The sequence below is a fragment of the Amphiura filiformis genome, chromosome 6, assembly GCF_039555335.1.
Source record: "Amphiura filiformis chromosome 6, Afil_fr2py, whole genome shotgun sequence".
NCBI classification, from domain to species: Eukaryota; Metazoa; Echinodermata; class Ophiuroidea; order Amphilepidida; family Amphiuridae; genus Amphiura; species Amphiura filiformis.
The window spans coordinates 53,515,279-53,527,369 of record NC_092633.1 but is presented as its reverse complement, the minus strand read 5'-3'; the positions used below and the strand labels follow the sequence as shown (position 1 = coordinate 53,527,369).

At 36.3% G+C, this 12,091-nt stretch overlaps 1 protein-coding gene across 1 annotated transcript in view; it reads right to left on the bottom strand.

Moving 5' to 3' along the window:
* Positions 1 to 3,423: 3,423 nt before the first annotated feature.
* Positions 3,424 to 12,091, bottom strand: part of LOC140155613 (filamin-A-like) — a 64,963-nt gene continuing 56,295 nt past the window's right edge. Inside the window, 6 exon segments of the mRNA XM_072178526.1 lie at positions 3,424 to 5,059; positions 5,785 to 5,952; positions 6,221 to 6,370; positions 7,097 to 7,273; positions 8,234 to 8,338; positions 11,173 to 11,484. Of these exon segments, the coding sequence (XP_072034627.1) occupies positions 4,812 to 5,059; positions 5,785 to 5,952; positions 6,221 to 6,370; positions 7,097 to 7,273; positions 8,234 to 8,338; positions 11,173 to 11,484 (1,160 nt within the window). The 3' untranslated portion in view covers positions 3,424 to 4,811.

The following is a 12,091-nucleotide window of genomic DNA, read 5'->3' as shown; positions in this document are numbered from 1 at the left end:
GTTTGCATTCTGGATGTTATTTGTTATGCTCATGCATGCTATATATACTAACCTATTTCATGCTGTAGGTTAAAGACCCCAAGTATTGATCAAATTTTCATCAAGGGCACTGAAAATTCAGCAACTCAAGGCAAGTAGTTACTGATTTATTGATCAAATATTGGTTTTCCCTCATTTTTGACTGTAACTTTACAACTGTTGTCTGCTGAAATAAAAATTCCAGTGCAGTAGTTGTAGTCCTTGCCCCTATAATATACATATCTTACTTGTCACCAATAAGCTACAATTTTTGAGAAAAATTGGGCAGGGGTGTAGTACCCCCTTAAACACTAAAGAATCTTGTGTAATTTCATTGGTTCCTTGCTGTGTTACATAACGGGTTCATATAACATGGCTTCGCAGCCCATGTGACGACACTTTGTTCCACATGTGCTGCTCAAACCAATCATTTGTGCACTGATAACAGGACTGTTTGATTTAAAGTTAAGGTAATTCCATGTACGTAATCTATTCATGTAAAACTAAAAGTATTAAAGCATGAGGTCAACTTTCTTCGGCTTATATTTAGCATATTCAACAACTCAGCCAACCGTTGTTAATCCGTGATGAACACACACTTTTGCAGTAAGCGTATAGCGTATACGAGAACACAAGGTTACGCGTACGCGTTACGCATGAGCGCGTAAAATTCGTCATGCCTGGAACGTATGCGTAAACATAAACTCACTTATGTTGGCGGAAGCAGCTAAATATTACCGCTTTATTCTTTAGTTTTATTGCTGATATCAACAGAGAAATACTGCGATCTTCTTGTAAGGTTGAGTGGCAATGACAAACAGACATTCCGAATGAAAGAATTATGTAAATTAGACATCTTTAGCTTGTTTTGTTGTTGAAAGGGATTCAATCATGTTTCATCGTTGTTCATCACCGATTAACAACTTCAAGCGTCCGGCAGCGTCTGCGTGGTTTATTTCGATCGGGCAGCTAAAGCTGCCCTCGCCAAAAACCACTTAGACGACATAACGCATCGCTGTTAATCGGTGATGAACAACGGTGAAACATGATTGAATCCTAAAATATTTGGTTCTTATAACTGCATGCATCAATGAAGTGCCAACTTATGCTCGCATAAATTCACATAGGCGCATGCCGGTCACACATTACGCAACATGCAACTAGCGTAGGCACTGTAAATGCATGCATGCCATTTCTATATCAATGTTACAAGTCAATTTTTTCGCCAATTATAAGCCGAACAAAGTATATGTATTTAGCCTCTGCCCTGCATCTATCATCTCACATAACACATTATTTTTGGTGTAGAACAAGGGTGATACCAAAATTATTTGTATTGCCTGTGTTAATATGATAGAAGAAATGCACAACAGGGGCTACAAAAACTAACAAAATGGATAAATGCCTTGTGATTGCCTAAACTGTAGGCTTTATCTTCCCAGTTTTGAATCAGATTGCAAACACACTTCACAACAGACTTATTGACAAACATTAATTTCACTACATAACAGACTTATTGACATTGATTTTAGTTATAAATGCAAATCATCCTAGTTGCTACGACTTGATTTCATACTGATAAAATGGCAAGTAAAAATATTTTGTTCTTTTTAGAAGGCATATTGTAGAGCAAGATGTTGTACCTGAAATAAGAGATAGAGGTCTAGCACTGCAAATCACTCAACTTGCTTGATCGTGTGAGCCAAGCGCACCCAATAAAAATATATATTCATGTACTAGAATCAATGCAATATAATTATATTAGCATATTTCTCATTACAAAGCAGGTTTTACTTTCCCATTACCATCACATCATTTACTGGTTACCAGAAATTTCCGTACACTGTACTCTTATAATGAAAGACAGATATAAAAAGACTAAATCTCGTCTCCTGTCAGGGCAAAGGCACGCCGTGATTGGTTGCCGACCTGCGCAGTACAGCATTTTCTGTCAGAATTTCAGACGTGAACTTATCTTTTTATCTCTGTCTTTCATTATACTGGTATGCATGTTTAATTTTGATGCGTCAAATGAAAATAATGGTATGGGCAGTTCCTACTGAGCTTTGGATAGCAGGTTGGCCTGTTGCTGACATGGTAAAGATCTGAGTATAAATATGGTATATAGAATCATGTATAGAATTTAGAACAAGTAGTTTGATACAGGCACATATTTAGTCAATTATTGAAACATGCTACAAAGCTATAATGAAATCTATAGATGTACACTAATTCAGCTCTAATATGGGAGACGGGAGTTATCTTTCATTTACTTCCTTAGCAATTTACTTCTTTTTGCCGTGGTTGAGGTCAACTGTTCTATCTGACTCACATGGAAAAGGTTGTAACATAGAAAGACATTAAACCAATGGGCTATTCCAGTTGAAATCCATACATCCCCATTGGAAGACATGACCTTAATCTTCCACACACCACACAGAGTGGGGATTTCAAATGGTGTTACTTGCACGGGTGACTCCATTTGAAATCTACATACCTGTGTGGAAGACTAAGCTTATGTCTTCCAATGGAGGGGGGTTGTTTTTTGCCATAGGTTGGTTAACTGTAAGGGACATACTTTGACAAAAGAAAGTATCTTCTGCTTATTGCCTTTGCAAGTTAGCAAATGGAAGTAACATGTTGGTGAAATACCCACCGACCACTACTGACCATTCGCATGCAGTCTCGGCATCACCCCATAATGAAGGCTGATTGTTCCATGAAATGCGACAGGCAAAATTGCTACGCACATACAGCAAAGTTTCATGGTCTTTCGTGTAGACACACGAAGCTATCGCGTATACCCGAAGGCACGCAACGCTGGCGTGATTGTTAGACATGGAACAATCGGTCCTCATAAATATGCGAGAATTCACAGCATACAAAACACTGGGACTTTGACTGGTTGCGAATGGTCTGTAGTAGTCTGTAGAAGTACCCTTCTCCATATTAGGGCCATACTGTTAATATCTAAAATGCTTCACATTATATAGAAATTATACAAATTTACATTTGTTTCAAATTCATGCAACTTATACTAACAAAAACTTTTTTTACCAATTATTTGTTATTTCTAACAGCAATAATTGAGAGAATGCTATTGGTGTTTTAGATCAAAATATACAAATCGTGTCATACAATATTAACATCTAATTTTTCATATGGGGTAACACACCTAATATATACATTTGGGTTTGGAATATACATTTTATGTTATCATATCAAGATTTGGTTCTAAGTATGGAAGGAATATAATATTTAAATAATAATAATTACAATAATGATAATATATAATAGTGATAACAATAAGTAAATATATAATTGTTGACAGCATTGGTACATAAATAATTAACTCTTTTTGTTAGTTAGACCATAATGCATAGTTATGTATTTAAAATTGAAAGATTTCAATTTGAATACCTCTAAAAGAAGTTCAGTATTACTATATAGAAATAGGCTGTCACAAAAATTACATTGAAAAGGTGACAATTTAAAATGAGGGTGCTACAATGCTAAGTGGTTATTCTATATACAGACATTACCATTGTTTGTTTGCCAATTCCAGGTATTATCTCCTTTACACACACTTTTGCCGCCAACCGAGGACATTGTGTATTGGTATCTAACCGCGGATGTGTGTATGGTGATTTCACCGCCTAACCATGGACTAAAATGGTGGATTTTTATGTGTATGATACAAAACAGAATTTTAGCCATCAACTGCTGAATGCGCGTGAAATACACATATGGTCCGCGGTTTTGAGCAAGTATTGCTCAAATGCATTTAGCATACATTTGAGGTATATTGTAGCAGTTTGAGACCGAGGACTGCCCTCGGTTGCAGGTAAGCCTGCAGTTTAGGGTAAAAAATCTTGTGTGTCCTCGTTTGCAGGCAAACAACGATGCACACCCCCACACACAAATGCACCACCACACAAATACACTAGACACAAAACAAATTTGAACCTAGAAATGGAAACTTTCTCACAAAACAAATTTTAACCTTTATCAAATACACTAGAAATGAAAACAAATTATAATCTTTTTCCTCCAATTCACATCTTGAAAATACATATTTATACAATATTTCCCCATTGATCATCAGCTTACAAAGACCCCGTAATCACCTATAATGGAAGACATGACGGATGGCGCACACATTTATTCTGCCCATCATTACGGTAATGAAATAATTTTATAAAAGAGGTACATTCCATTTGGCTCATCACATTGGAAGTGTCATTACCGTAATTACTGGTGAAGCTTAATTTGACACTTGTTTCGAACAAAAATACACAAATTTGCAAAAATATACAATCCATATTCCAATATTTATACATACAGCAGCACAAATGTACCCATTATAATGTTAAACACATCCAATGTTAGGGTCAATGCTATTAGCTCGAGGTATCAGCCAGCATTTACACCAATTAATCATAACTTGATTTCACACAAGTTATATAAAATTTGGCAAAATCTACATATGGAAAAATACAACTTTTAGTAAATCTTACATTTTGGCATTGAAAAGAGTGTTTTTTGTATGTTCATTTCAATATGACCTCATAATTAAATTACTCTCTGACTGTTGCCGTTGCCTAAGAGTAAGTACCTCTTAATTATGTAAAATAGCATAATTTTTCATTTTAAGACTTACACTGACAATGCTGAGCACATTTCATTGTGTTTTTAAAAAGTAATCATCTTGATATGTCAATGATATATATGTCAATAATATACATCTTTCTCCGAGCACATTTCTCTATGTATTTTCTTACAGCAACATCCATCTATATGTCTTCGACCCATCCATTTTCCACATGGCCATTCTGACGATACGTATGTGTTGGGAAGTCTTTCTGTACCTGCTTAAGGTCTTCCTGGGTGTCTACGATCTTGACAAGGAATGGACTCCCTGTTACATGCTGGTCAGACCACTTCACTTGAATGGTATAATCCCCATTCTCGACCGGATTGTAACGCACATCGATTGTGCGGTCTTTGTTGTCGTTCCTCTTCATCTGGACTTTGAAAGCGCCTGTGGGTTATGACATGAATACAAGTATGTTATTGTATTATGCTTGTTACTAGTGACAACTTATAGATATAGCATTAAAAATGTGATGGACACAAGCAAATAAACATGCACAGCTTTTGTCACAACTATATAGATGAGTTGACTTGTGACGTCAATGCCTGGCAGTATGCGCGCATCATCACAATTTCCATTGTTTTTTGCCTGGGAGTATGCGCGTGCATCATATTTTGTTCAGGGCCTTGCATTTAAAACTACCACCACATCACAATAAGGCTATTGAACAATGTAGTAGTTGTATGCAGTTCACATAAGCATACCGATATACCAGTCCCTTGCCTTGATAAACATTGAGGTCAATTCATAGCGTGACTTCCCATACGTATCTGCATGTGTATTGGGTTACTTGTATCAATCACTTTTATAATGCTATGTTTGTCTATGTCCTCATGGTGACAGGTTGTCAACCCATTACTTTGACTACTGTTGTATGGAGAGGGTCAGTCCAACTATACACTAACCTACTACCACTTTTTTGTTCAAAAGAGCTTTCTTTGGATGCTAAAATCTCAAATTTGATTAGGTACATTGGGACATGAGGCTATCAATTGGGTTGTCTATCTTTAATGAGGTGTCTGGATCCAATATTAAAAGACCCAAGCATTCCTGGGTTTGTCATCTGAAGTCGTAAGTACCAATTAACCTAACTCTTATAAAGAAGGACCTACCTTTTGGTCCATGAATGCGGACTTTGAGCTGCCCTGCACCTGCTCCTCTTGTCTCACAGATAAACCGTCCATTGAATGTTGCTAGGATGCCATGCTCCAAACCAGGACCAAAACATCTAACTTGCTTGGGATCAGGGGCTGATGCCACCCGCAAATGGAAAGGACTCCCTGTAGGATTGAAGATGATATATAGGCCTACATGTTAGGTTAGGAACATAACATATGGTACATGTTATATTTAGTGTTTTGTAAGATATGAAAAGTTCTCAAGCACATAGTAAAATAATAATCTTGGTGGATTAGTAAAAGTTACTTTCATGGAATTTCTCTGAAAATGTGCTTTTCTTTTATGTGTGTATATTCCATCCCTTGACACTATGGCAGCAGCCATGGCCACATGATCAAATTTATAAATTAAATGTAACTGACTGCTAACCTTGGATATGTTCTCCTCCATATTTGACTTCTAGGACATGTTTGCCAGCTTCAGCAGGGCCGATAAGCAATGAGTAGGTGCCATCTCTATTATCACCTATGTGAACTTCTGCCATCTTTGTTGGACCCATGCAGCGTGCCGTCAGCTCACCTGAAAAATTAAAGCAGGAGCAAATTTAGATTAATGGTCACCACCCAATCCTAATCCTGATCTCTTAATCCTAACACTAAACCCAAACCATAACCCTAAAAATCAACCCTAATCCTAACCCCTGGGTAAAACATTGTTATGTGCGTTTTGATGATATCGTGCGTAAAGCGCTACATGTCCAAACCTTGGTAACACTCAAACTTAAAGATGCAAGTTACTGTTTGATTTTGGCCTTTTGTTGAGGAAATGTCAGAGGTACACTATTTTGGTCTCCATGCATGATAATCCAATATGGCATATTTGTTTTCCATAGTGTTACACACTGGGTCTATTCAGAGTTCGGATCGACCTTTTCAGTAAATCCCATAAGCCTTTGTGAGTAGGCCCGAGATGTTGTCATTTGACGTCACGCCAATGCTCACATTGTTTAGTGATCATCGCTACTGCACATTTCAAAGCTGTGAAGTCACATCGGCGTAATGTCTAATGGCAACATCTTAGGTCTACTCGCAAAGGCTTTTGGGATTATCAAAAAGGTAAGTCAAATATCCAATATGGCAGATTTATTTACCATATTGTTACACACCGGGTCTACATAGAGTCCCGATTCTTGTAATTGACATCCATCTATACTGTGTTATTCACTTCTGCAAAGTGCTTCCTTGTGTTAAAGATTATTATCTACAAACAGTAAATCCTCAGATATTTTTAGACTTTGTTCCTTACCTGACCCAGCTTCTCTGCTGTCAATGATGAGTCTTGATGTCTGATGGGCCACTAGCATCTTCAGAGCGTTGCCGGATGCAGTCACCTTGTCCGCATTTGGTCGTGCAGCAACGGTCACCTTGAATGGTGACCCTTGAACCTGTCTGTCTGACCAAGTCAGGTGAAGAAGATAGGCACCTGTTGATGAAACAATGACAGACAAATTCAATAAGTGAGTCTTAATGTTATGAAAATTTACATTGTCAAAATGTGTCTGACATTACCACGTTCCATGAAATAATTGGGAAACAAAACAGAATAAAATCCTCATTATTTAAAGTACTGTATTCATTCCAATAAGCACCCATGCCCCAATAAGCGCCCACCCAGGGTATTTTCAATTTGCTAAAGGGTACCATTAATGTTGAAGTGACAAATAGACGTCGATACAGTGAAATAGCTGGAGGACTACAAGTCCTGTGTAAACATGCAATACATTTTCTGCATCAGAAAAGCTACTAGAATGTCTCAGGACCCTTTTATAACCTACGTCAATTTGTCTCTAATAAATGCCCCTTACGAAAAAATTACGTAAACCAGGTAAAAAAATAAGCGCCCACCCAAAATGACTTTGTTAAGCACCCTGGGCGCTTATTGGAATGAATACGGTACCCAGATGCTACATTAGATAACAGCAGAACAAAACACTGCTGTTATTGGGATTATTGAGAAATACATGCACACAAAAACATGTATCTTTCTACCAAAAATTATTTATTTTTTAAAACATCCTAGAGTATATAGACAACAAAACCATCCAGTTTAATTTGTGGTTGACTTCATTCCATCCCTTTTCTAGTTCATCTGTCTTCAGATATGTTGGTATCTGGGATTACCATGCACCCAGGATCATCTCACTCTCCCACCCCAGTGTTATGATAGGGTCGATCCTTCATGTAATTATTTCGTGTAATCTAATCCTAACTCTAACCCTAATCATAACCCTAAGCCTAATCATAACCCTAATCCTAACCCTAACCCTAATCCTAACCCTAATCCTAACCCTAAACTAACCCTAACCCTAACCCTAATTTCTAATTACATGAAGGAATAACCTATGATGGCATCACCAAGCAAGAAGTAAAGCCATCAACTCACCAGGTAATTCCGGTACGTAGACAGCCTTGTAAACATTGTTTCCTTGTGGTATGAGCTGTATCTCAATATCAGTCTTGATACCACTCATGCGCACACCAGGGGTACCTGTCATGGAACAGTAAGTTTGCTTGTTTACTATATAATACTTAACTAATACAAAGTGTTCAATACCCGTCTCGTTTATGCAGTAGTTATATTTGAAGTTTCATCCATTTTCAAAAATATACATTTGTTTAAGACATGTCAAGACATGCAGACTACAAATAACTTCTCCGTTTTTGACAATTTGAAAGTGAAATATTATCATACTAACTTTACTGTTTGTACAATTAATTCTTGGACACAGTTATATGGCTGCTTGTGTTGAGTTGGGTTGTGGAAGTACTTTGTAGAAAGCTCAGACCAGGAAAGTTGAAAGATAAGAGAGAGTTCACTACATTTAAGAGGTACTTGAGTTGGTCTTTCTTGTCGTGTGTGTTGCCTACTACATCATTATTGATCAACAAAGTTAGCTTCTCAGCAATAATTTAACATTAACTTTGAATGGATTATTAGATTGATATAATATTGCCATCACATTCTCTTGAGTTGGACATGAAAATGGAGGTGCAACAACAACTTATTTTCATGTCATTTTCTACAAACTTAATAATGATTTTTTCATAATTTAATACATTGCCTTTCATAATTCATGAAGCTTGTAGGCATCTCGGGTAGGCGTACCATAGCATACAATTTTATTATTTGTCATTGAACTTTGGTCATATTTTATCCAAACTTAAATTTGATACGGGGTCTATGTGTGTTTTAAATCTAATTAACAAAGGCATATCAACTGTGATAACTGCCCTTTTCCTGAAATCAGTATGATAAGCTTGTTTATCACTCTCATCCCAGGGCCATGTATCACATTGTGACATAGTGGGATAATTGGGGTAAACATCTAATCACTGAACTTTATTTTGAATAGGTGGAATAAGTAGATGATGAACTCCTCCATTCTTCTCAACTTTCCTTCTCAGACGAACTGCCTGGATACAAAACTACATTGTATGGTTGGTCAAGACCTCAGCTTGGGTGTGCTCACTGTCAGCAGACATTTTGGCTGAGACTTGTAAATACCAGTCTCAGATTTTGGGGTCATACACTTGTGGGGGACATACTGACATAGGTTACATTCAAATGTACATGTTCTGTTTGAGAATTAATTATACAGACAGAAGTGAGTAATATACCGCATTTGCTTTTTTGGCTTATTTACAAGAAATAATTATCATTCAATTCCATTAAACATCAGTATACACACATGGTTTATAACAAAAAGAAGGGATAAAAAGATAATAATTATCTTCTTTTTCTAAAAGTGGAACAAGATGCAAGTTTTTCAGTCTTAAAAAGAAATTAAAAGCATGAAGAAAATGTAAATGATAGGCAGAATCATTGTGACTGCATACACATGGAATAAGAGGTGAAAACATACCTGGAGAGAATGTGATTTAAAAAACCATTCAGTTCAACATGCAAATTGTGAAATTATTCAAAAAGTGGAGGAATTTAAACTCATAATTGCAATAAGTGTTCCATAAAGTTGGGTGGGTAATACCGGACCTTCATTGCACTTGTCAACCACAACATGGGTAGGTTTGTGGACTCCAGATAGTGCATGGGCATACACAGGCTTTCGAAAAAGGTCTTTTTAGGAGGGAAAACTAATATTGGCTAAAATAGGCCAACTTTGCACATTTGAGGAGGGGCACATATCTCTTTATTTAATCCATTTAATTTTGACAACATCGGTGTTAACATAATTTAATGACTTACTTAAGTGGATAGCATCAGTACACCTTTGCAAAATAGTTTGATATTAAAACTAGTGAAATAACAATCAAACAACTTCAAAGTTGAGTATTGTTTGGGGTTTGAGTGCCATAATGCACTATTAACAGAGCCCACATCAAATATTCAGAATCAACTGTGAGTTTATCCCATTCCATGTCAATATAATCCAGAAGTCTACATAAATTTGATCCATTTCAAATCAAAATGATCTAGCATAGATTCAATTTCAATATGATTCCAGATCAAATCGGACAGGCCTACATAACTGATCTGGGCCCAGATCATTTTAATCCAGGCATATTGGGCTATTCCAGTTGAAATCCATACACCCCGTGTAGAAGACATGATCTTAATATCCCACACAGGGAGCGTAGATTTCAAATTCAGGTAACTCCAAATACATACTCCCTGCATGGAATATTAAGCTCAAATCTTCCATAGAGTGTGTGTGGATTTCAACTTGAATAGCTCCTTTACAGTTCGGCATTCAAGTTAATGCCAGGTGGAAGGGTTATTTCTTGAGTCGCTTGTTGCTCACTTACTCTACCAAGCTTCTATAGTGAGTCTTCCATTTCTGGATCGAAACTAGCCAAGCTCAATCTTGCCATCTACATGTATGTTAGCTTGACAAAACATGAAGCAAAATTGCTAAGACACGTTATTAAAATGAACAATTAAATGAATTATTTTGCAACTATTAATGTACTAATGCTATGCACAAAAGTTAACTAAGATAACCATCTTAATCATAATCATCTGGGAATTTTTCCAAAATAACATTTTGACCAAATTTACAAAGCAGAATATTGCATTCATTTAACCAGAATTGTGGGATCAAAACCAACTATAAATTGATGGGATTATTACCAATATGATAAGACTAACTCAAACATAAAGGCAGTTGTGATGCAAAATTGTCCCTCTTTCACAGTTATGTTTTTTTTTATTAAACAATGTGAATAAATGACCATAAACATGTTTCAATAGGAAACACATTTGAATTTTGAAAAAGATGTAATTTAACTATATCAATGACAACTAAATGTGTATTAACAGTTTGTTTGATTGTTTGTTTGTTTGTTTGTTTTGTTTTTGCTTACCAGGCCCAGCATACATTCCATCAATGGTGAATTCATTTTTCTTATGAGGCTCCGCTGATCTGGCTGCTCTACCAAATACCAGCACTTTACTGGCATCAATGTGAGTCTTCGGGTTTGGCAGTGTTTTACTACCAGAATATGTAGAGGATGCATTTGCCTTGGACACCTTTTGACTGGACGAGGAGGAACTCGAGTGATGGTGTTTACTACTATGGTGCTTGGATACCGCTGTCCGAGGATAAGTACTTGAACTGTAGTCGTATGACTCTGGATAAGTACTTGAACTGTAGTGGTATGAGTCTGTTTCTCTGCCTGTGGCAAGTATTCAGGAGTGTTTTATGTTTATTCAATTAAAAATGTATTATTATAACTTAGGTTGGTTTTCAGTTAATAAGGAATTTTGGTTAGTTGTGTTAGTGTTTGTAGATAGATTAGTACTAGAATTAATCATGCAACATGCAAGTTAACTATTCTATCATTAGTTTGAATTCACCAACTTGCACTATCATGCTGTTATTAGTAGTTGATTAGTAAGATTTATTCATAAATGGATGTAAAATAATTGTCCGTATTACTACATATTGTATACATTAGTCAATGATTGTAACAGAAATTGCAGATTTTTTAAAATATGTCTACGTCATTAATATGGAAGCTGTTTCTTTGTGATGTCAATTATTATAAATTGGGAGGTCAAGAATTATAAATAGCTATTGCCCCAAATTGGTTGGTTGGTTTTTTTGTTCTTCCTTCTGTTCTGTTTGTTTGCTCTTTTTGTTATATTCTGTATTTCTTTGTATGGTTGAAATCAAAGATTTTGATAAAAAAGTTATTTGTGCATTGATGGAAGATAATATTCCATCTACATTTTGACCAGTTGGATGACCAATACAATCATTGTCCCACATTTTCTCTGTAA